This window comes from Heterocephalus glaber, unplaced genomic scaffold (genome assembly GCF_053883595.1).
Source record: "Heterocephalus glaber isolate CG9 unplaced genomic scaffold, H.glaber_assembly_v1.0 deba00001773, whole genome shotgun sequence".
In the NCBI taxonomy this organism is placed as follows: domain Eukaryota; kingdom Metazoa; phylum Chordata; class Mammalia; order Rodentia; family Bathyergidae; genus Heterocephalus; species Heterocephalus glaber.
In genome coordinates this window covers 9756409-9780819 of record NW_028258463.1, presented here as the reverse complement: position 1 = coordinate 9780819, position 24411 = coordinate 9756409, and the positions used below count along the sequence as shown (strand labels likewise).

At 59.2% G+C, this 24411-nt stretch overlaps 1 protein-coding gene across 1 annotated transcript; it reads right to left on the bottom strand.

Annotated features, from left to right (window-relative positions):
• Window positions 1–589: 589 nt before the first annotated feature.
• Window positions 590–20817, bottom strand: Thra (thyroid hormone receptor alpha). The gene is made up of 9 exons (XM_004859455.4): window positions 20633–20817; window positions 9050–9396; window positions 6634–6701; window positions 5682–5782; window positions 4507–4654; window positions 3770–3975; window positions 2103–2249; window positions 1549–1807; window positions 590–1000 (listed from the first exon to the last, which is right to left on the bottom strand). The coding sequence occupies exons 2-9, from the start codon at window positions 9100–9102 to the stop codon at window positions 750–752; spliced, it is 1233 nt and encodes a 410-aa protein (XP_004859512.1). The 5' UTR covers window positions 9103–9396; window positions 20633–20817; the 3' UTR covers window positions 590–749.
• Window positions 20818–24411: the final 3594 nt, after the last annotated feature.

Below are 24411 nucleotides of genomic sequence, written 5' to 3'. Positions count from 1 at the left end.
GAAGTGGGCGGCCAGGCCTGTCGTGCTGACTCACAGCTCCGAGGGCAGCCATACCCCGGGGGGGGGGGGTCAGGGCCTCTCTCTTGATGGGGGGGGGAGGGCAGCTCTCAAAGTGCATGGGGCAGGAAGGTGCTTCCCCTCTGGCCAGCCTCGGTTAATAACTTAATATCATCTCTCTCTATCGCTCGCTCTCTTTTTTGTCTTTTTCTCTCTGTCTAGTTTTTCTTCATTTATCTTCTCCCCTCGCTTGGTTTCCAAAGTGCAGGTAGGATGACTATCATCTTTAACCTCCAGTGGAGGAGCAAAGCCCAGCCCAAGCCATCCTTTACGCCCAGGCCCAGGCGGTGGGGAGACAGAGGCCCTGAGCCTGGAGGGGAAGCCTCGGCCAAGGAGCCGGCGGACTCTCTCCCTCGTGTGCAGGGGCAGTGACAGCACAGTCCCCAGCCACATGGCTCCTCTCCTATGGTCTCCGTACCTTCCCCCACTTCTCAGAGGACAGGGTCCCTGGAACTACAGGACGTGGGTCCCAGCCTCCCACACTAGCCTCTCATAGCAAGTTCATCTGTGTGCCCCGTCCCAGGGCGGGAGGTTCTGGGTGGACCTGGGCAGTGCAGGGGTGTGTGGGAGCTGCATCTATCCAAGGATGAGAGGGGGGAGAGAGGAGGTGGGGTCCCCCTCAGCCCCAGCTCGGCCCCTCCTCTCCAGGCTCCTCCCCACCAGCTCCGCACACCCTCTGGCCGCCTGAGGCTTTAGACTTCCTGATCCTCAAAGACCTCCAGGAAGAGAGGGGGGAAGAGTTCGGTGGGGCACTCGACTTTCATGTGGAGGAAGCGGCTGGCGTGGCAGGCCCCGATCATGCGGAGGTCAGTCACCTTCATCAGCAGCTTGGGCCAGAAGTGCGGAATGTTGTGTTTGCGGTGGTTGACGTAGTGCTCGAACGCCAGCAGGTATGCCTCCTGACTCTTCTCGATCTTGTCCACACACAGCAGGCCCGAGCGGTCTGAGGGGAAGGGAAGGAGGTGTGGGGTAACGCTGAGGGCCGGGGAAGCCATGGTGTGAGTGATGCATGGGGAGAGGGCGAGAGAAAGGCAGAGGGAGACTGAGGCAGAGAGGGGCGGGCGGTCGGGCTGGGCGTGGTGGCACACACTTGTTAATCCCAGCACTCAGGAGGCCGAACCAGGAGGATCACTGCAAATCCAAGGCCAGCCTGGGCTACACAGCAAGACCCTGTCTCAACCTCCCCAAAAGGGGGGTTGGTGGTCAGGGAGGCGGGTAAAGGATGGGGGTTAGATGATGGACAGGAACAAGTGGAGGGTGAGCACAAAGGGGCCCTGTGGGGGACAGAGAGGAAACGGGCAGACAGGAGAAGGAACAGAGTGGGGAGTGGGTCTGGGGACACAGAGGCAGCCTGGAGAGGGGATGGGACAGACGGGTTTAGGGGACAGAGAGAATCTGTGGTGCTCAGGAAGGACACCAACAGGCCCAGGGTCCAGCCAAGCTCTGGGAGCCCTGGAAGCCTCGGGGTCCCCCCTTCCTATGGGCAGGTACCTGTTGACATTAGCAGCACAGCCTGCAGCAGAGCCACTTCCGTGTCATCCAGGTTAAAGGCAGAGAGTGACTTGCCCAGTTCAAAGATGGCATCAGAGACCACACCCAGGCCGCCGTTCTTGAGCTGCTCCCGCTTGACGGCCATCTCCCCACTTAGTGTCAGGGTGTCGCTCTCGGGGTCATAGCGCACGGCCGCCCGCAGAGACATGATCTCCATGCAGCACCCCTTCAGGAGGATGATCTGGTCTTCACAAGGCAGCTGCAGGAGGCAGGGCCACAGGACCACTCAGCACTGCCTGCCCGAGTCCCATGCCCCTCGTGACTCATTCCACACAAGCCTCTGGGTCACAGTACCTCCCAAGGTGCAGGGGATTCAGGTGGCCAGACAGACTCAAGGGGAGGTGGGTGTGGGGAGCAGGTGGTCCTCGATGGGGGTGCCCAGTGCGTGCGTGTTATTCTGCAGCGGTCACTTCCTGTCCAGAGGACCTCACACGGTGCCTCTGGCTGTCCCTCTAGCATGGCACCATGTCTGTCCCCTCCCACCTGCCACTCACCTCGGAGAACATGGGCAGTTTTTTGGCAAAGTCCACCACGCGGGTGATGGCCGGGGTGATGATCTTGGTAAACTCGCTGAAGGCCTCGAGGTCCACCTTGTCTCCATCCGGCATGGAGACGATGGGTGACTGGCCAATGTCATCCGGCTAGGGGGACAGCTGGGGGTCAGCTGGGGCTGCAGACCCCTTTTTCAAGAGCTCACTGAGGCTCCCTGCCCACCAGGGGGAGCTCCAGGGCAGCTCGGGGAAGAAGCTGGGGAGAATTGGACAGGAAGGCTGTGGCCCAGCCCAGACTTTTCCTTCAACCTTGGGGCAGAAGACAGAGCGGAAGGAGCACTCACTCCAAGTCTGCTAATAATAACAATGGTAAGAATGGTAATGCAGTCAGGCGTGGTGGTGCGCTCCTGAAATCCCAGTGCTCCAAGGGCTGAAACAGTAGGATCACAATTGAGCCCAGCCTGGGAAACAGCGACTTATCAAGGTTTTGTCTCAAGCTGGTTGTGGTGGTGCACCTGTATCCCCAGCATACTCAGGAGGCTGAGACAGGAGGATCACTGAGTTCGAGGCCACCTAGTGAATTCAAGGCCAGTCTGGACTATATAGTAAGATCCTGTCTCAAAAAAATCTCTAGGGCCGGGGATTTAGCTCAGCAGTTTCGCCGCCTGTTGTGCAACCGCAAGGACCCGAGTTCGATTTCCGGTACCAAAAAAAAAAAAAAACTCTCAAAAAAAAAAAGGGGCTGTGGGGGGCGGGATTTAGCTCAGTGGTGCTGCCTCCTGCCTCGCAAGCCAAGAGTCCCGAGTTTGATCCCCGGTACCAAAAAAAGAAAATAAAAGGTCTGGGGATCTAGCTCAATGGTGCCGCCACCTCGCAAGCGGAAGGTTCCAAGTTCAATCCCTCATACCAAAACCAAAACAAAATAAAAAGCCACAAATCTAGAATAGTATCAGGAATTAAAGGTATAAATTGAAAACACTTTAAAAAAATAAATAATAAAAAAATAATTAAGAAGGCTGGGGATGCAGCTCAGTGCATAGACCCTGGATTCAATCCCAGTACTGCCAAAATAATAATAATATTAATAAGCAGCTATAATAATTGAAAACATGTGGCCAGGCATTAGGCTACATGTCCTACATATCTCAATGAATCCTCATCACAACTCTATAAGAACAAACTCATCGCCATTCACAGAGCAGGAAACCGAGTCCTGGCACAGCTAAAGAATAAGCTAAAGACCCAGGACCAGCCCTTCACAGACCCATGTGCTGGGCTCTGGAGCACATTCAACAGCACACATTCCACCCCCTGGCACTGTTCCCAAGAACCAGGTGCCAATTGTCCATCTCCTTCCAAACGATCATCCCCCTGGCAGCCGGTTTTGCCAGGGCCTGACACAATGCCTGAGACCCAGCAGGTGCGCAGAAATACTGTTACATGACTGTGTCCCCGAGGTCCCCTCCCGGTCATGTGGGCAGGAAAACGAGGAGAGGTCACCCTGCACTGGAATTCAAGGAGGAAGGTGAGGCCCTGCCCTCCCGGAAGCCTTATGCGATGCACCAGGCAGGATCCAGACAGCAGACATCACACAACCAGGTGTACAGTGTCAGGATGGCTCCGGGTCGCTCTGGGCCCAGCATCCTCCCACTTCCTACCCATGTACTCACCAGGAATTTCCGCCTCTGCTTCCAATGGCTGCCCTGGGCATTGGTGCTGCGATGGGCCTCCGTGGCCACATGGATCAGGTCCCACTCCTCAGGAGTGGGCTCCGGCCGCTGCTGCAGGGACCGGATCATCTCCTCCTTCCGCCGCCGTTCCCGGTTCTGCTCGATCAGCTTGCGCTTGGCCACGCGCTTCGAGTCATCTAGAACCACTGTGGACAGACGGACATGAGGCCCTTTGCCTGGCACACTTCCACCCTCTCCACAGCCTACTTCCTGGGTGGGGAAACCAAGGGCCAGGGAGGCTGAGACTTCCTACATCACCCAGCAGGTGTGTATGGCCTAGACCATGATCAACCACAACCACTGAGGCCACGTCAATTCCAACTGGGCCACTCTGGGGAAGCCCCAGGTCTATCTTACAGTGACTGGTTACCAGGTGATCCGCCACCCGGGCCCTAGCCAATGAAAGATGCCCTCGCACCTAGAACAAGTGTCCACTCTGGGGGTAGGAACACTTTCAGGGTGGCCCTTGGAGTGAAGGCCGTAGGCACTGAGGCCTTGGCAGGCCCACGGAATCCTCTTTCCTGCCCCCTGGCATTGAGGCAGCAGGGACTCAGTCCCTGAACACCCTGACACCACCCAGTCCACGTCAGGCCTGGACCGTCACTACGCCCCAAGGGCACCCTGGAAGGAAGCTGCTAGCTCTGAGCTGCCCGCATTCCCGGGCCTGTGCCCCTTACGGTCCATGGCCATGCCCACGCTGATGCACTTCTTGAAGCGGCACAGCTGGCACTGATTGCGGGTGATTTTGTCGATGACACAGCAGCTGTCATACTTGCAGGAATAGGTGGGATGGAGGTTCTTCTGGATTGTGCGGCGAAAGAAGCCCTAGGATGGGGAGGACGGCACAGGTTCTTAACCTGACTTCCCTCTTGAAGCAACCTCACAGCTCACAGGGGCGGAAAGAGAAGCGAGATGGGTGTGGAATCTGCCCTGCTCTGATGCCCAGCTAGGCTGGCCAGGCTCTGCCAGGCTGAAGAACAGGAGAAGTACACTCCCCCAGCCCGGAGGCTTCGGAGGGCCAGGGGGCTTGGGCTGGCAGAGGGAGCCTTGGGCCTGGAGTGGTAGGAGGTGCTTCACGGCTTGAAGGAAGCAACAGCAGCTCTGGAAGCCCAACTTACCTTATTTTCCATTCAGGCTTCCCATTTGGAGTTAAACGCAACTAAACCCAACACTAACCTCAAAACCATTTTCATACACAGTATGATGCCTGGTGTTCAGTCAGGTAAGAGTTTATGAAACAGGAGGATCAAAAGTCAAGAAAAGACATTGGGCATAAGCTCTAGTACCTTGAAATGAAAATGGAAATTTTCAGTGCTGTGTATCTGGGTTAGTCTAGGCTTTAAAGGAAAACACTCAAAAATCAAGCCGGCACCAGTAGGAAGAGTTAAGCTTTGTTGAATCTTCATCAAATAAAGATATATGCCTTTTTGTTTGTCTATTTGAGACAAGGTCTTGCTATGTAGCCCAGACTGGCCTTGAATTCATGGCGATCCTCCTGCCTCACACCTCCCAGTGCAGGTGTGCACCACCATGCCCAGCTGCACCCTTCACTCCTAATACACTGCCTGGAGGGGTAATAGCTGACATTTATCAAGTTCTTCTCATGCACCTGGCACATGGTAACATTTCGTGTAAATTAATTCTGCCAACAACTCTGTGAGACAGGTAGTACGATTATCCCCATTTTATAGACGAAGAAACTGAGGCTCAGTGAGGTTAGGCAATTGACCTGTGAGTAGCACAGGGAGTAGGAATGAATGAATTGAATGCAGAAAAGAAGAAAGATGATGAAGTACAAGCAGAGTGGAGGGACTCAGAGGGAGGCTGAGGAGGGCGGGGTCCCTGTCCTTACCTTGCAGCCCTCACAAGTGATGCAGCGGTAGTGATACCCGGTTGCCTTGTCGCCACACACGACACACTGCTCGTCTTTGTCCAGGTAACTAGGGATGTACCCTGGGCAGAGGAAGGGGTGGAGAGAGCGGGCATGGTGCGGGGCCTGCAGAGAGCCTCCTCCCAGGCTCCCCCCAGCCCCAGCCTTTCCTTTCTGCCCCATCTCAGAGCCCAGGCTCGCTGAACGGTTCTGTCTCCAGGTAGAAAGGCAGAAGCCTGGAGATTCTTTTTTTTTGGTACTGGGAATCGAACTTGGATCCTTGCACTTGCGAGGCAGGTGGTGGCACCACTGAGCTAAATCCCGGGCCCCCACCTGGAGATTCTTTTCACTGCCCACTCAAGCCTGGCTGGCTGGTTTCCCTCCTTCCTTCTCTCTCTTTCCCTTCCTCTCTCCCTTTCCATTTTTGCAGTGTTGAGAATCAAATTCAGGGCCTTATGCATGCTAGGCAATGCTCTTATCAATAAGCTATATCCCCAACTCTTTTTGTTATTCAGTTTGGAGACAGGGTCTCACTGTGTTGCCCAGGCTGGCCTCAAACTCCTGGACTAAAGTGATCCCCCTGCCTCGGCCTCCCAAGTAGCTGGGACTACAGGCCTAGAGCACTGTACCCGGCCATACCAAGGGGAGAGATGCAGCAGGGAGAGCAGCTCATTGCAGGAGAATCCTGGCCCTTGTCGCCCACTGCTCAGGCCCTGATTCTGGTGGGGCCCCACAGGGAGGTGGCTCCTGGAGAAGGGAAGAGGCCCTTCTGGACCTAACCCCTTATAAAGGCTGGGACGTGTCCCACGTCACTGCTCTTCACCCCAGGCAACCCCCCACGGCCCCTGGGAGCTCTCCCTGGATGCAGGAGGGGCTGGAGCGAGGCCAGGACCGAGAGAGGTATGGTAAGCAGGGAACACGAGGCCTGGCTCACCTGACATGCTGGTTTTCAGGGAACATTGGCCGTTCTTTCTTTTTCGCTTTCCATCTGGTGACCTGGCACTGGATGGGGACAAAGTGGGCAGAGTAACAGAGCAGTCCTGGGGCAGCCCCTTCTTACCCAAGAGGCGCCTGCAATCCCCACGCCCAGCACCTCCATCTTCTGTCCTCGGTCTACCTCCCACCCCACAGCAGCTGCCAAAGCTTAGAAGGGCCTGGCTATCTGGTAGCTGCAGGGAAAGATAAGGGGCTTGGCTAGCCCAAAGCAGGTTCTAGGGCTCCAACACACACACACACACACACACACACACACACACACACACACACGAGCACTGTTCTAAGGTCTCAACACACACACATACACATTGCAGATCTCAAGCACCCACAATCCACAGGACAGCCTCATATTTAAGACTTCATAGATGATAAATATGCTGAAAGGATCCTCAGAATGTTCTCCAAGCTGTGTAACCTTTAGAATACATTCGCATATATGCAGCACACACCCGCCCGTATGCATAAGAACGCAGCCTGCAGTATAAACCCAAGTATGGTAATAAGTCCCGGGATCTGTATCTCTGACACTTCTAGCCACTCTCAAGGGTGATACATGACCCCTAGGATATGCCGTGTGTTATACAACCCGGTGAACAGGCACCCGGCAATCTCCCCTCCCCTAGGGTGAACGTGTTGCTGATTCCAGGCCACGCCCACATGCTAAATAACCCATAGCCACGGAAAATACTGGATCATCCCGCTTGCATTCTTCCTTTAGCAGAGCCACAAACCAAAGTGCACTTGTGCCTGGCGACACCATGCACTGGAGTCCGAGCTAGGACAAGGACCCTGAGCCCCTCCATGCAGGGCATTATTAGCCACCCTCAGCCACGGCACATACATGTTGCCAGGTTCTGCACATACATGTTACATAATCGCAGTACACGCAGCTTACATAAGCCCTCTGCATGCATGCATGCAAGGATTGTATAACCTTCCACACCCACCCTGCGCGTGGCATGTCGCAGGGCCCCTCCTCTTGGAGCCGGATGCAGCTCCCAACACACTGACACAGTGACCTTGGCCAGGGTCACAGTCGCACACAGCCCTGCGCTCCACGCCCCCTGAGGATCACCCTCCTCTGGTTCCCAGGAGGCTGCAGGGTCAGGCCTCCCGCCCGCCTTCCGGAGGGTGCGCGCAGGGCACCTCGCCCACCTAGGCCCCAGCGGCGCTGTCTTCTTCCACAACTACCCGCCTCCTGGCCTCTGGGTGCAGTCCCAGGGACAGCCACGAGGTGGCGCATGGACGTGGGGGAGGGGAGGGGAGGGGAGGGGAGGGGAAGGAGGAGGGGCTGCCGTCCTGGGGCGCTGGGAACCTGCCTTCCCGCCTTTAAGGGCGGCCTCTGCCGGACCCAGAGAAGTCTGGGCAGGAAAATACAGGGGATGCAAGTGACAGCTCTACAGTGACAGGCCAGACGTTCCTTTTCCTACTGGCTGAGGGTCTGGGGGAGGGGCGTTACCACAGTGCTCCGTGTACACAACAGCAGAGCCCCATCACTTCCTCTACCCCTCGGGGGACCAGGCTTGGGCCCCAGGGCTTGGCCTGGCCTCTAGCCTCCTGGCTCTGCATCCGATCTCCTAGGCAACGGGGAGCCACACTGCTCCCCAGAGCACCCCCACCCCCGCTCTTTCCCTGGCCATAGGCACAGGCTGTACCCGGTTCTTGGGACACCATGCCAACTGGGACAGAGCTCTGTGGCACTTAGAGCTGACAGGAGTGGCAGGGACCCTCTGGGCAGCTCAAGGATGGGGCGGGTCACAGATGCCCATGCCTGTGAGTGCAGAGCTGTCGCCTCACCCACGTGAAAGCAAAGCCTTTACACTTGGCATGTGTTTCCATTTCCTGGGAGGAGCCCCAGAGCAGTGGCCGCCCTGAGCGTGAACAAGGAAGAGCTTGTGGCGCTCCCAATAGACTCCAAGTGGAAGTGTGGGCCGTGACCAGTAGTTACTGGTGCGTGTGCCCTGAAGTGTCATGTTCTGGGCGCCACAGCTGTGGACACCACTTGTCTGTGGTCAGATGGGGAGGGACTGTCGGGGAGGGAAGGTCACACAGGCTCCAGTGAGAGCAGCCATGACAGCGAGGACCCTGGGACCTGGAGACCTCCAGCACTGTCAGGGGCGGGGCCACATGTCTGCCGCCATCATCATTCTGCTGTGTGTCGCTTCCCCTCCCACATGGGCATCTCTCAACCCGAGTGCCTACTTCCCAGGGACCTCAGGCCAGGTCCCCTTGCCTGCTGGCCTCATGCCCATCTCCAGAGGAGCGTGAGGGATTCCCAGCTCTCCTCTGCCAGGCAGGGGATGGTGCCTGCTGCCTGGGATTGACACCAGCAGGCTGCCCGGCCCACGCATTACCTGTTCTCCTCTGGGTCTGACCCACACTCCACCTTGCTTGGCTTCTGTTCCATTCACTTCAATTCCATCCAGGATGCCCTCCAGCACGCCAAGAGACTGGGGCAGGCACGCTGGCCCCCCCGGCACACCCACAGGCCACCCACCCCCGCCGCCCAGGCCTTAGGGCCCAGCACCCATGCTACTTGCCCAGCACTCGGCCCTTTCACACCATACCCTGCGCCCCAAGGGGGGCGGGTGGTGGGAGGGGCCAGGGAGTGGCAGGTGGGGAGCTGGGGCAGGCTGGGTTTGGGGGGTCCTGGGCTAGGGGCTGGGGAGTCGCTTTGGAGTCTTGTCCTGTCGGGAGATTCCTGTGGAGAGAAGACAGAGGCTGGGGTAAGGAAGAGCTGGGGGGGAGTGGGCAGAATTCCTCTGAGAGCAACATTTGGGGCTTCTGGGGCCCACAACAAGGTGGGCACGCAGGGCAGGCACAGGCAGAGGACCAGAATAACGTCAGAGCCTAGGAGCAGCAGGTAGGACGGGAGCGCGCATCCCACACCCCAGACACGGAGGATGGAGGGAAAGAATGAGGTTATACGCATCACAGGCAACTTCACACTCAAATACCTTGCCCTCTGTGAGTGTTAAACATCGGCCGTCATGACCCAGTCTACCCCAGTTTCCTAAGATTCATCAGGATCACAGGGCCAAGAGGGGACCAGAGACCAGAAGTTTCCAGAATGCGGAGGGGGCCTCTGGTGCAGGCTAGGGCGCACAGGGGTAGCGTACAGGGATGGTGAATGCTGACCCTGGCACCTTGATGGAGAGAGTCCCCGAAGGCCAGGACTGATCATCAGACTCTGGCATGCGATCCTAAATGCCACTGCCCAGCTTGAGGACGGGACTTCTCAGCTGGTTTAGCTGAGCCACCACCCACCGGGATAGCAAGGGAAAGAGCAAAGGAAACTAAACTATGTTGGCTGAATAAATGTGCTTTCAAAGTGAGCCTCAGAACTCGACAGTGGAGGAAACTGAGTCTCAGGAAGCATGCTCCTTCCCTCTAGTTCACACCGCCAGGACGCAGGTGGCACAGGGACTGCTCTGGCTGTCTCATGGCCAGGCCCTAATGCCATCCTCGTTCTGCCACCTGGGGCCAGGGAAGTGCCAACCTGGGCCCACCTCCCCAACCTGCTGCCCCTCAGGCCCTGGGTGGAGACCTGTGCTTCTGTCTCCATGTTCACAGGCAGGTGCGGCATGTGGGCAGGGACAAAGGGCTGCAGGTCCTCACACTCAACCTCCCCAGGTGGCCCCTGTACCAGAGACCTTGCCCTGGGCCCCCCAGCCCCACCCCAGGAGCTGATAAGGGGCCAGGGTAAGAAGAGGGGGCAGAGATAAGCCAGGGCACCCGGTGGCCCCGGGCTGGGGAGTGTAGGAGGAGCACAGAAAAGTGGCCCATTCTGCCTCTGAGCCCCCCAGGCCAGAACTGGGCACGGGGGCTGAACTGGAGGCAGGGTGGGGGGGGAGTGGGGAGCCTTAGCCCAGGGAGCCGTCAAGAAACTAGGTCAAGTTTTTCTTGGCTTGTGGAGAAATTCCTGTTATAAATTTATAATGGCGTAGCCAGCCCTAAGGGGTGGAGGTGGGAGAGGAGAAGGGCCGGGTGGGGTGGCCTGGGGTTGGGCACTGGGGCCTGCTGCTTGCAGCCAGAGCAAAGAAGGACAGGGGCAAGAGAAGCCGGGGTGGGCCTGGCCAGGGCTGGTCAGGCCGGGCCGGGCTGGGTGGACAATAGAGGCTGCTCTGTTCCTACTCTATAGGCCCAGGGGCCGCATGGTCAGCCCATCTGCATCTAAGCGCCCCGTCTCTCTCCCCGGCTCTGGGTGTCTCCGTGTGGCCCCCCTACGAGCTATGCCTGTGCTTGGCACACCCTGGCTGCGGTGCTGCCCCCGCCTGTCTCCTGCCTGCCTGGCACACCGCCACGACTTGTTTACAGAAGCTGGAAAAATCCACTCGCCAGCCGGAGGCCCAAGCACCCCCAGGGAGGAGAGGAGGCAGGCCCAGGAGTGGGCACAGAGAGGGGCAGCCCTGGGGAGCAGGTCCTGGGGGCAGGCGAACAGGGCTGGGGCGGGTAGGCTTGGGCACTGGCGTCTGTGGGCCGGGCCGGGCTGGGCAGGGAACCCTGGCAGCAGCCACATGGCACGGGCAGTTCCCGCCCCAGGTCATAGCTCTGAGGGCCCCCTACTCCTCCACCCATGGCTACCAGTTGCTACAGGGGAGACCTGGGGCCATGCCAACCTAAACCACCCTCTGCATTTCCCCTTCCCCCTCCCTGGCCCAGCTTTAACTCCAAATGTGTCTGGGCACTCCCAAGGGCTTGCACGTGCCCGCTGGTGGGAGGGGCAGAGTCCTTCTGTCCCACCTCCGTTCAGAGCTAAACGGTGCCCCAGTGCCAGCTGGTGCAGTCCGGGCTATGGTTAGGCCCCTGGCAGTAGGCAGCAGACCAACGTCTGCTCTCATTGCCTGGGGCACCCTTGCCTGGCACCTGGCAAGAGTCTAGAACCCCTGGGGACTCCTTGAAGTCTCCCCAGGGACACCTGAGCCTCTAAGGCAACAGAGAACCCAGGCAGAAGGCACAGCATGCAGAGAGGCACCAACCATGTGACCCTGCATCTGTGGGGGGCAGAGGGTCCTGGGGGTGGTAGGGAAGCCTACCCCCCCAGGTGTCCAGCTTCATATTCCTAAGCTCCTGCCTGGCACAGCCCTGGCAGGGGAGGCCTGGGCATGGAGCTCTGGGGCTCTGAGATGCATCCGGATGGCATGGACAGCAAGACCCACCTGTCAGCTGGCCCGGCCACCCACTCCCCCTGTCAGATAAGAGCCGCCTGGTGGCAGCATGGGCAAGGTGCCCGAGGAGGGGGAAGCATTTCATTAAGCTTAAGTGCTTCTGGGACGGGGGGGACAGGGACAGGGACTGATGTGGCATCCACGGGCACCACGCCACGCTCCCACTGCCGTCTGTCCTGCTCTGCAGCCCTGTGGACCAGGGGACAACCCACAGAATGTCAGGGCTGCCAGTGGGGAGTCTGTGCCCCCGGGATCCAGCCCCGAGGGTACTTAATACGAGGCTGAATGTCTCCACTTGGCTTTGGTCCCACATTCTGAGGCCCCTGAACTTTGGCCCTAGTGCTCTGAAGAAAGTCCAGCCCTCCTTGTCAAGTCCAGGCAGAGGCGAGCAGGAGGCCGAGGGGCTGGGGGAGGAGGACGGAAGAACAAAGAGATGGGGGGGGCACAACTAGGGATGTCAACCACGTAGAGGAAAGGGAAGGAAGGAGAGGTGAGGAGGGGCCACTGGCCAGGTGGGAAGGGGACACACGAGGGAAGGAGAGCACAGGAAGACAGGACGGAGGGGAGACAAAGGGAGAAAGGTAACAAAGAGAGGTGGGTGGGGGTGCTTCGGGCCCTGCCTAAGTCCCACCCCATGGAGGCGGGGGAGGGGGAGCAGGACTGGTTTCCACGGAGACAGCTGGCTCTAGGTGGCCTGGCATGTGGGCTATTAATAGTGCTGTGGGTAGGTTCACACCTCCCTCTCCCCTTCCCCTCTCTGCCTGCTGCTAGGGTGGGGGGAGAGGCCCCCCCGCCAGTCACCTGGCACCTAAGCCCGACTCCGCACCGTGGGAGCCAAGAAGGGCCATGCCACGGGGCCAGGGCAGCCACCACAGCCCAGACAGACGCAGGCATGCACAGGCAAACAGGCGCTGTGTACAGACGCTGCCTCTGTGCCAACGTGGGCTCCCCGGGCAGCCACCAACCCCGCGGTCCCTGAGGGTCTATGGCCACCCCTGCCCCACGTCGTGGAGGGGCAGATGCCTCCTAGGCCCAGGACCTCCGTCTCCCCCCAGACCCCCTCTCCTCTTCTGTTCTCTGGTAGGATTGGGCTCGGCTGCCCCACCCAACTGTCTGTTACCCCTGTGCCAGGAAAGACAGGAGTGAAGCCGGGGAGGCAGGCACTGTCTGGCAGGTGTGATGAAGAATACGCACAGACCTGGGGCACAGCCTGGCAGGCGGGGGCCGGGGGGAGCCAGCAGCCCTCAGCGGGCTCTCACTGGGGACCACAGGATGGAGTTTCGGAGGGAAAGGGTCTTGACCCAGGAGTCTGACCTAGCCGCTGTCGGATGGAACTCAGGGGCAAGGGAGTGGGATTTGGGGTGGGGGTGTGCAAAGGGGAAACTGGCGACTCCAACAAAGGATCCTCCCTGCCCCCCCAGAATATAACAGGAAACTCTCCCCCTGCAGATCAGAGACAGACAGCCATAAACAGCAGCCCTGCCTTGGGCCAGATGCCCAGTACTAACATCAAAGCTCTGCTTCCTACCCTGCTCCCCTAGAACCTCACCCACCTCGAGTCTCCCTGAACCCCAGTCAGGCATCAAGGGGGGCATCCAGGTCTAGGGGTCACCTCCCTGGCCACATCCAGCCCTCATGCCCACTGACGGACAGTTGTGGCCACACCTGTGCCCCCTGCTCTGCACCCCACGGAACTTCAGGCCCTCTGCCCCAGTTGCCTTCAAAAATGGGAGGCAGGATACCTGGGTGTGGTGGCATATGCCAGGAATCCCAGCCCTTGGGAAACTAAGCCAAGAGGATTGCCATGAGTTCAGGGGCCTCAGCTACATAGTGAGACCCTGTCTCAAAAAGCAAACCTTCCTGGGTTGGAGATTTAGCTCAGTGGCGCTGCGCCTGCCTGGCAAGCACAAGGTCCTGAGTTGTTTTGGTTTTGGTTTTTTTTTTTTTGGTACCAGGGATTGAACTCAGGACCTTGTGCTTGCAAAGCAGGTGGCAGAACCACTGAGCTAAATCCCCCACCCAAGGTCCTGAGTTTGATCCCCGGTACCACACACACATACACACACACACAAATGGAGGCTGGAGATCCAAACAGCCAAGGAGACAGAATGAGGAGCACCCCGAAGCTGGGCTCTGCACAGTCCCCCTCCCCCTGCAGCCAGCCAGCGGGTAATTGGAGCTGGGAGTTGGGGCAGCTGAATGCTGGAGGCATGAATGTCACGGGGTCAAGGCACTTGCTGCAGAAGGCGTCGTAACAAGGCTTGGGGTACTCCCTCTGCACCCTCTCTTCCCGGCCTAGGCGGGAGAAATTGTCTGCCAGCACCCGGGAGAGTGGCCTGGAGGGGAAGGAGTGGTGGGTGGGAAGGAAAGGCAGGATGTTCTCCTGGCACCCCAGGGAAGCAGGAGTGAGCCCCCACCCGGCAGAACTGGCAGAGGCAGAGCGAGGGAAAGAGGAGAGGAAGAGGAGGAGAGACAGAGAGGGAGGGAAGGAAGAAGGGGCGACAGGGCTTAAGCAAAAGAAAGCAAGCATGAGCTAGGGGAGAGAGCAGGAGAGGGAGAGAGAGAGGGAGAGAGAGAGAGAGAGAGAGAGGGAGAGGGAGAGGGAGAGGGGGAGAGAGAGGGAGAGAGGGAGAGAGAGAGAGAGAGAGAGAGAGAGAGAGAGAGAGGGAGAGGGAGAGGGAGAGGGGGAGAGAGAGAGAGAGGGAGAGAGGGAGAGAGGGAGAGAGGGAGAGAGGGAGAGAGGGAGAGAGGGAGAGAGGGAGAGAGGGAGGGGTGAGAGGGGGAGAGAGGGAGAGAAGGGGAGAGGGGGAGGGGGGGAGAGAGAGGGGGGGGAGGGGGGGAGAGAGAGAGAGAGAGAGAGAGGGAGAGAGGGGGAGAGGGGGAGAGAGGGAGAGAGGGGGAGAGAGGGGGAGAGAGAGAGAGAGATCCACGACCCAAATGCAGCTGAGTCCCAGGCACACACTCGGACACGTGCAGACACACATGTACCCCGCATGCGCAGAGCTGGGCTCGGCACCCGTTCCTGGAGTTATTCAGAGCCCTCCCCAGCCCACACATGCACAAAAACACTCTCACATGGGTGCGTGCACAACACGCCCACTCACTGATGTGTACGAAATGCTGATAGCCAGCAGCGCCTACCCCTCCCCTCCCCGCGCCTGGAAGAGAGAAAAGGAAACAGGCAGCTTGCAGGGCTCTGGAGCCGAGCTGGAGCCCAGCCTTCTCTCCGTCTCTCCCGGAGAAGGGGCAGGGGAAGAGGAGGAGGAAGGGGCTAGGGGTGGGCCCTTGGCATTTACTCTTAACCCCCAGATCAGCAGGGCAAGGACAGCAGATTTCCTGGGTAAAGACATCCATCCTGCTCCCCGATTTACCTCTGGCCCCTCCCTCTGGACCACTCCAGGCCACACAGGAGGGCAGTCCCTTGGGGACCCAGCTTTGGCTTCCCAGGTGACACCAAGGGGAAACCACATGTGCCCCCACGAGACACCAGCCCCAGCTGCCTCAGTGAGTGGCAGGACTCTGGGTCCCACCAGCACGGGCACCCCAGCCTGGCATGTGCCAGTCCTGGGAGGAGAGAGAATCCATAGGCATTGCCCACCAAGCCAGGCAGCATGGAGACAGATTGAACACGGGGTCCTCCACCCTATGTTCCTTTTTTTTGGGCAGTATTGGGGAGCAAACTAAGGTTTCACACATGCTAGGCAAGTGCTCTGCCACTCGGCTGCAGCCCCAGCTCTAACCCCCTTATGTTCTTTACTCTTACCCTGACCAGGAAAGACATTCTTGTTTCCACCTGATAAAAATCCAGCCCCAAGACAGCTGCTTCGGTGCATGCCTGTAATCTCAGCACTTGGGAGGCTGAGACAGGAGGATTGCTTCCAGTTCAAGGCCAGTCTGGGGTATATAGTGAATTTAAGGCCATCCCAAACTACACAGTGAGACCTTGTCTCTAAATCACAAAAATCAAACCCAACCCAAACCAGGTCCAAAGTCACACAACTGGTGGGCAGCAAAACCCACCTCCCCCAACTCCCCAGGCAGGGTTCTTTCCTCCCACATGGCCACACCTCCCTTGCCCTCAGGGGCTCCCCAGCCCCCCAACACCACAGCAGCCCTGAGAACGGGAACTGGGGTTGCGGCCACCCCACTGTGGGGCACCCCGCATCGTCCTTGCTTCAGCTTGAAGGGCAGGGTCTTGGGGGACAGGGATCCGGGCCATCAGCCCCACAGAGGGAAAGAGGCAGCTGGGACAGAGCAGGACCTCCAGGTACTGTGCCCGCCAGGCCGACTTCCCGTGTCTCAGTTTCTCCCCGCTCTCCTCTTCCCACTGATGCCTGCCTGCTCAGTCAGGGCAGGGAATCTGGCATCTGTCGCCCAGGGCTGTGTCCTGGTTGAAGGATGGAAGGAGGCTGGGATGCTGGGCCTGGCTCCTCCCCAGCCCAGCTCTGTCCGAACAGGTGGGAAGGGACAGGGCTTGGGCAAAGGGCCTCTCTCCCAGTTACCATCCCACCCAGCCAAACTTGGCCCGAGGCAGATGTGGCGCTGTCCTTGGCTGGGGAGGTGTGGCCCAGAGGGTTTGCACAGGGCCCCTTCTGAGAGAAGGTGAGGGTTAAAGGCAGGGAGCAGAGGGCGTGGCTTGGGCTCTTTTCCATACACTGCCTCCATGCTGCCAAAGCACTTCAGAGAGAGAGTGACAGGCAGAGGCAGGGGGCTGCGACCCATGCAACCCACGGTCCCATGCCCAGTTCCATTCCTCAATGTGTAGGACAGCCGACTCTGCCAACCTTCTCCAAGAAATCTGAGGGAAGCCAGGCTTGGCGGCGCATGCCTATACCCATCACCCTGGGAGGCCGAGGCAGGAGGATCACAAATTTGACCCTAGCCTGGGCAACTCAGTGGTTTAGTGAGACCCAGTTTCAAAATCCCTAGCTACTGGGGATGTAGCTCAGTGCAAAGCTCCTGCGATCAATCTCCAGTACCAAAAAACAAACAAACAAGCTAACAAACAAAACAGCTGGGCATGGTGGCCCACGCCTGTGATCCCAGCACTCAGAGGGCTGAGGCATAGGGGCTGGGGATTTAGCTCAGTGCCACTGCACCTGCCTGGCAAGCGCAAGGTCCTAAGTTCAATCCCCAGTACTAAAAAAATAAAATAAAATAGGAGATACAGAAGGCTGAGGCAGGAAGATTGTGGTGGGTTTGAGGCCAGCCTGGACTATATAACAAGACCTTCTCTCAACAAAACAAAACAAAAGGGCCAGGGATTTAGCTCCTCGAAAGTACAAGGTCCTGAATTCGATCCCTGATACCAAAAAACCAAAAAATCTGGGGGGGGGTGTCTTCAAACCCACAGGTTTCTTCAGACTAACAGCCAATACAGACAGCTCCGTATGAACTAAGCACTATTTAAAGCATTTTATATACTTTAACTCCTCTAAAGGTTTAAAAAACCCCACTAAATAAGGTAGACATTATCACCCCCAAGGTAAGGCAGGAGGGAAGCCAGTTCCTGTGCTTAAGGTCATACACCTAGCAAGATGAGGGGCTGGGATTCAAACCCAGGTAGTCTCTTGCTCCTCTGCACCACCCGCCAAGCCAAAGCTGGGGTCCTCATGGGGCCCTCCCTAACCATGATAACAGCTGAGCTGCTGGAGGACAGCTGCATGTCCCCGGGACCAAGCCTCAGTTTCCCTCTCCGTAGCAGCCCATGGAGTCTCCACGGTGGACTGGTTCCTGGGGCCTCCTTATCCAATGGGCGGAAAGGGGGCATTGGCCAGACATGGGTCTCCTGCCCTGTTTGCCCTCTCAGAGCTGCAGCTGGCACTGGCGGGTGGAGGGCCTCACTGGCCCCACACAAATGAGCAGCTGTACCCGTAGACCCTGGGCAGGCTGGGCAAGAGGGCCACAGCTGTTGGGCAGCTCTGAGGTGGGTCTCAGCTGCCAGAGCTGTGAAAAAAGGACACTGGAGGTCCTGCCAACTCCCACCACTGCCCATGGGGACTGTTCTTTCTTTTTTCTTTTGGTACCAGAGATTGAATTTGGGATCTTGTGCCTTCGAGGCAGGAAGGGGAACCACTAAGCTAAATCCCTGGCCCCTGGGACTGTTCTTTCCTATGCTTGGGCCAGCACTGGGGGGACCTGCACACCAAGGGCTCCCCCAGAACTGCTGCCCCCTGGCTGGGCCAGGAGTGGACCCCCATTCCCAGCCCCCTAAACCTGCTGGGAAGCCACAGCTGCAGCCCTAAGGAAGCGAAGGATGTCCTGCAGCCAGCTGAGCCCCCCTACCCCGCCCCCCAGCCCAACCTCCCGCTGACCCCAGAGGCGGGTGGGGCAGAGCTTGAGTATTAACAACTGGAAAAGTATGAAGGACGTCGCCGCCGCCAGTTCCCAGCTCTGAGCAAAGAGGCTGCAGCAGAAACAGACAAGGGCAGGGTGAGAGGGAGTTACGGACTGGCAGAGAAGCAGACACCCCAAGGCAGAGGAACAGAAGAGCAGAGAGAGATTCTGAGTCAAAAATACTCTTCACTCACGCAGACACTGGCAGCCTCTAAGGAAAGCAGTCAAGTGTGCACAGGAGCGCCCAGGTGGACCAAGCAGAGGACTCACGGGAGGGGGGCCAGAGGCTTCAAAGGGGGGCGGCGGAGGGTCCCCGAAGGGAGAGGCCCAGGTACATTGACTGGGGCAGGGGCAGCTAGGTCCCCGTTGCCTTTTAGGGTAGGAACAAGAGCCAGGCTTGCTAGAAGCCAGCTCTTCCCAAGACACCCCCTCCCCCAGCCAGAAGGACAACCCCAGCTGCTGGAAGCCACTGGACACTGCTTCAGGCCCATCACTCGGCCCTCTGGAACCCCCCTGACCCGGTTTGCTCTTGTTTCTCTATCCCTTCGAAGAAAAAAAAGCCCACTGCCCCCTGCCCTGCCGAGTGCAAACGAAGAGGGCAGACGGAGCCGGAGGGGAAAGTCTACATGCACCTCCGGGCACGCCTGACCGCTCCAGCCACAGGGGTCGGATGGGCACTGCCCTCAGCTGTGCCCACCGCCTCACACAGGTGTCCTCCACCGGAGTCCATGGGAGGGGCGCAAACGTATGCACCTGTGTCTGGAGTTCCCACAGCCAATCAATTAACAAGTGTTTACAGAGCACGCCCTGTGCTAGGCTCGGGTGGGATCCAGATCTCTGCGAGTGCTTCTCCCAGGGCTCAGTCAGGGAGCTGACGTCTAGAAACTGGGAGGCAGGAAAGCAGCAGTGAGAGAGACTGCGTTCTGGGGAATGCGTGTCTTGCAGCAGGATGCAGGAAAGTATTATCATACAGAGGAATTTGATTTCCTCCTGGGGGCAGGGGTTTTGTTGTGTACAGAACCTCAGCGTTCCACAATGAGAGTCCGAGAAAATACCTGTTGCTCTGTTGTGTACACAGGGGTTGATGTGTAGCTGCATTTGTGTTCGACGGAGTGACAGCAACTGTCACGGCGGGCGATAAGGACTGCGTGATGGGGCACATGTGAGCACATGTGTGCCTGTGAGTGACACGGTCTTTTGTAACGGTGGGGCTGTGTGCACGCATGCATGCGACAGTGACTCTGTGTGGGTGACAGCGACTCCTCCCTGCCCCTGCGTGTGACGGCATCTCGGGGTGACCCTGGGCGTGAGTCTGTGCACCCACGCCTGCTGTCTCCGTGGGTGTGTCCTCCCCTGCCCCTGTGAGCTCCACGGTGCTGCAGCCTGCTTCTTCCCTTGTCCCTATGTGGGTGTGTCCAGAGCTCCTGTCCTTGAGTCTGCCTGGCCTGCTGTCGTCGTCCTCGTCCTCGGGTGTGCATGTGGCTGCCCCCTCATCTCGCACAATGACAACGACTCCCTTCATCCCTTCCCCCTCCTGGGGCCGGGCCAGCGTGGAGGGGCAGGCTCCCCAGGCGCTGGCTTCCCCCTGCGCCATCCCCCAGTGGGGGGCTCTTTCCATTGCGCGTCACCCTCCAGCCTCCTTTCACGCTGGACAAGGAGGGTCCTAGGCAGAAGGGCAAGGAAGGCGCTGCAAAGGGTGGGGGCACGCATAATACAGGTCCATTTCTCCCTCCCTTCCCCAGCCACGCCAGCCAGCAACTCTGCTGATCATCTGGAGCCCATGGCGCGCGCGCGCGCACACACACACACACACACACACACCGCGCGCGCACACACTGCCCCCAACACACGCACACGCACACGCGCACTCCCCCCACCCCACCAGCCGCGTTTTTGCAATTAAGAGTGTTGCAACCAAACACCCATGCTCCATTGGGGAGGGGAGGGGGCCTTCCTTCTCCCCCGAGCCCGGGCAGCCCCCCAGGTCCCCCTCTCCGCCCCCGCAGCTGGAGGAAGGTTTGCAAAGGCCACTGGCGCAGGCGGCCGGGTGGCGGCGGGGGGGCAGGCCTCCAGCGCACCGTAAACAAACCGCGGCGGGGGTGGGGGGCTCCGGCCGCGGGCCCGGCCCGGGAATGGGCAGCAGCCCGGAGGGACAGAGGCCGCGCCGGCCTCGGCGGGGGAGCCGGGACGCCATCGCGCCTCCGGGCGCACCCCGGGCCCACCGCCCTCCGCGCCGGAGCTCCCTCCCCCACGCCGTAAGTTGCAAGCTCGGGGGCCGTGACAGGGTCACCGGGGCGCCAGCAAGGGCTGAGCCTGGCAGCCGGGACCCTCTGGGCGCCCCCGGCCCCTCCCGCGAGCCGGGCCGGGCCCCGCGGCTTTGCATAATCCATCGCGACATTTGCATATTAATGCCCCCCGCTCCCTCTTCCTCACCTCAGCTTGGCGCGCGGGCCCGGCCGGGCGGCAACGCGGGGTCTCAGCGCCCCACGCCCGGGGCGTCCATCGGGGGCCAGAGGGGCCCGGGCCGCCCGCCTCAGCACCCGGTGCGAGTGCGAGCGCGAGGGGGGCGGGGGGCGAGTGCGGCGGCCCCGCGGCTCCTCGCACAGGCGGCGGCCCGCAGGCTCCGCCCTCCCCGCCCGGCGCCGCGCCGTGGGCTCGGCCGGCTCCGCGCTCCCGGCCGACTCGCGGCTGCTCCCTGCAGGCCGCGCCGCCGACCCGCCACCCCGCACCCACGGCGGGCGGCTGCAGGGGGGCGGGGGGGTGTCGGGGACGTGCCCGGATAGGTGCTTCAAAGCCAGCCTGGCTTGCAGGGAGCCTGGGGTCCCGCTGGGGGCTGCACCCTGGGGCGGGGGGAGAAGGACTGGGGAGCCCCTGCACCTTTCAGATCAGGGAACAAAACCAAGTTCCGAGCGCTCGGAGGTGCGGAGTTTGTTTCGGAGCTCCGGTCCCTTCTGTGCCAGGAACTCGCGGTGTGACCTTGAGCGTATCCCCACCGAAGTGCTCGGGTAGAGCTTGCTGGGCTACCCAGCCAGGGCCAGCAGGTGACTCTGAGGTCCCCTTGACTGCACTGGCTTAGTGCTTAGTTAATTCCCCTGGGGCCCCTTCGTTGTTCCCCCCTCCCCTCTCATCAACACTCCATCCACTGTCTCCCTTCAAAACCTCACCCCTCTTCCTACAGACTCTTCTTGCTCTGCTCGCTGACACCAGCCATTTCCCCGGCAGTCTGCCTCCCCCCCCACTCCGTGAGCTCCGGAGACGGCACTCGCCCTGGCCCCTCATCTGCCAGCTCACGAAGGTGGCATTTCCTCCCAGGTGGGCCCCACCAAAATCCAGAGCATACCAAGGCCAAGCTAAGAAGGGTGGGCTGCATACAAAAGAAACCCCTAAATTCAAGCCTTGTGTAGTGGTGGCACATGCCTGTAACCCCAGCACTGGGGAGGCTGAGACAGGAGGATCACCCTGAGTTTGAGACTACATAGTGAGTTCAAGGCCAGCCTGAGCTACAGAGTGAGACCCTGTCTCAAAAAACCAAACCTAAAAGGACCCTTTCTCCAAAGGAGAGGACTCTGCTCGAGCCCCACCTCTCTACACGAACACGCGCTCGCGCGCGCGCGCGCGCGCGCGCGCGCGCGCACACACACACACACACACACCCCTGTGTTCATGGACATAAAACATGCTAGTGACGCCAGAGCCCCTTTCATCTCGGGATCTCCTAGTGCCAGGCAGAGGTCTAATTACGCCAGCACCCCCCTCTGGCCCTGCCAGTTCCCCCACTGTCATTACCCCAGTTTTACCAGGGGGGGCCACAGCCTTCCCACGGCTGCCAGGGCGGGGCCCTGCCTGCAGTCCACCTCTGGGGAGGTGTGTGTATGTGTATGAGCTGCTGTACTAACACTTGGCACAATCACCGGCCCAGTGGAGTGAGGCTGCATCCTCCTCTCCACGTCGGCTGCCCTTGGACCCTTAGTTCTGAGCTAGCCACTTCCCTTATGGAGTGTGCCATGCATGGGGCAGTGGCGGGTACCTCTCTCCAGGGGCCCCTAGGACCACTAGGAGGAGAAGAGCAGGTAGGGTGAAATGCATGGGGTGTCCAGCTGTTTGGTGGTGCTGGGGGAGCCTGCAGTGTGGAGTCAGCACACAGCCAGCAAACCTGACTTCCACCTGGGCCTGCATGCAGCGGACATGCAACAGCTGGGCAGTGGGGGATCCAGCTGCAACCAGGGCAGTGTGTGCAGTGGGAGGTCCACGGAGAGTGGCTGCCTGCCAGCGAATGCCACCTCATCCATGATCAGGGTTGCCTGCGACCCGGGTGAGCAGGGCTGCAGTGTGACGTCCTCAGGGGCCATGCTGTACCCTTTGTGGAAATCATCACTTGGCGGCCGGCTGCCAGAGGCGTTGGGAGCTGTCTGGATGCTCGAGGTGCACATGTACATTCTGCCTCGACCCAGCCAAGCTGGGAGGCAAGGGGAGGGGGTCCAATAGGACCCTGGATGGGGCAGGGCTGATGGGACCCAGAAGGACAAGATGAAGATGCTATTGTTTCCTCTCCCTGCATTCTGTGAGGACCACTTCTGTCTCTGATGCAAGGCGCTAGATATTGGGGTGGGGGAGACTTTCTGAAATCCCTCCAAAAAGAAACCCTAAATGCAGAGCTAGAAAATGCAGCATTTCCTGATCCACTTCCCCCAGCCCCATGCCAGGAGCAAAGTGAGCCATCTTGAACTCAAAGACAGTGTTCGGCTGCCTGCCTTCTCCTTACCTCTGCCTCTCTCCTGGGTTCCCACTATGGACCACTGACAGACCAGGGCAAGGGCAAAGTGAAGGGCTCTTGGCCTCTGGAGCAAGCATCCACAGTGGATGCCAGGACCCAGCCTGTGTCCTCGTGTGGCACCAACCCCTTCCCACCCCATTCAGCCTGCCCACCTGTTTCTTGAAGTGTTTAGCTCTTCTTAGATTCAGTTCATCCCAGCTCCTTTTCCCTCCTTGCTGCGAAGCCCTCCACCCAGGCTGTTCCCTCCCTTACCCACCTCTGCTTCAGGGCCCGCCCTGCACCTATGCGGGAGTGGAGGGTGGGACAGGAGCAGCACTGTTAGGGACCCTCCAAGAGGATCCGTCTGGCGGCCCCCTCCCCTGCGCTTCCATTCTGTTGCCAAGGAGGCAGCAGGAACAGCCTGTTCTCTGGGCTCTTGTTGGAGCAGCCACGGCCAGGCCCCTCCTTTCTTCCTTCCCGGCTGTTGCTAGGAGGCACCCCGAGATTTCTCGAGGATCTCACCCCTAAGAGCCAGGAGGTCTGGCTGACTTTTTTTGATACTGGGGATCAAACTTGGGACCTTGCCCTTTCCAGGCAGGTCCCGGAAACAATGAGCTAAATCCCCCGCCTGGCTGACTTTTTGCAGAGCTCCCCCCGAACAAGAACAAGTCTGGCTGCTAAGACCCCACACACCAATAGCACCTGTGCCAGGTACCTTTAGACATCTCTGGCTGTGTGGGGACACAGGGCACAGGCCTGGGCCTGGGCCTCAGTAACTCCCCTCCCTATCTCTTCCATTTCTGTATGTCCGGGTGGGCACTGAAGCCAGGGCCTCAAGCACGTGAAGTGTGCGCCTTGCCGTGAAGCCCACGGCCTGTGTCCCCCCAACCCCTGTCTCCTCTGGACCTCCTGGAATTTGGGTGACATCAGCAAGTGAGGAGCTGTTGTTGACACTCCTGTCTCCACCCCACTTAGGGGTGCTCTGGAAAGACAGCTGAGGAAACTGAGGTACTGCCAGCTAAGAGAACATTAAACCCGGACATTTCTCCCCTTACTGATCTCTCAATCTAGCAGAAATGGAAGCCAGTTGTGGTGACTACTCTATAATCCCAGTACTCCGGGTGACCAAGGCAAGAGGATTGCAAGTTTGAGCCCAGCCTGGGCAATTTACAGACTTAGCAAGACCTGGTCTCAAAATAAAAACTAAACTGGGCACAGTGGCACATGCTTGTAATCTAGTGACTCCTGAGGTAAGAGGACTGCAAGTTCAAGGCCAGCCTGGGTACTTTAGTGAGACCTTATCTCAAAAATAAAATAAAATCGGGCCAGGGATTTACCTCAGGGGCACCACGCCTGGCTCGCAACCGAAAGGTCCTGAGTTTGATTCCCCCGTACCGGAAAAAAAATAAATAAAATTAAATAAAAAATAAACTTGGAATGCTGAGGCAGGAGGTTCCAT

Bases quoted from the DNA above. Each gene is read 5' to 3' on its own strand.
- Thra (XM_004859455.4), bottom strand. From the start codon at position 9,102: ATGGAACAGAAGCCAAGCAAGGTGGAGTGTGGGTCAGACCCAGAGGAG. The intron at 6,702-9,049 runs GTAATGCGTGGG...GTCCCCATCCAG, and splicing joins TCAGACCCAGAGGAGAACAG to TGCCAGGTCACCAGATGGAA. The intron at 1,001-1,548 runs GTACCTGCCCAT...CCTTCCCCTCAG, and splicing joins TGTGCTGCTAATGTCAACAG to ACCGCTCGGGCCTGCTGTGT.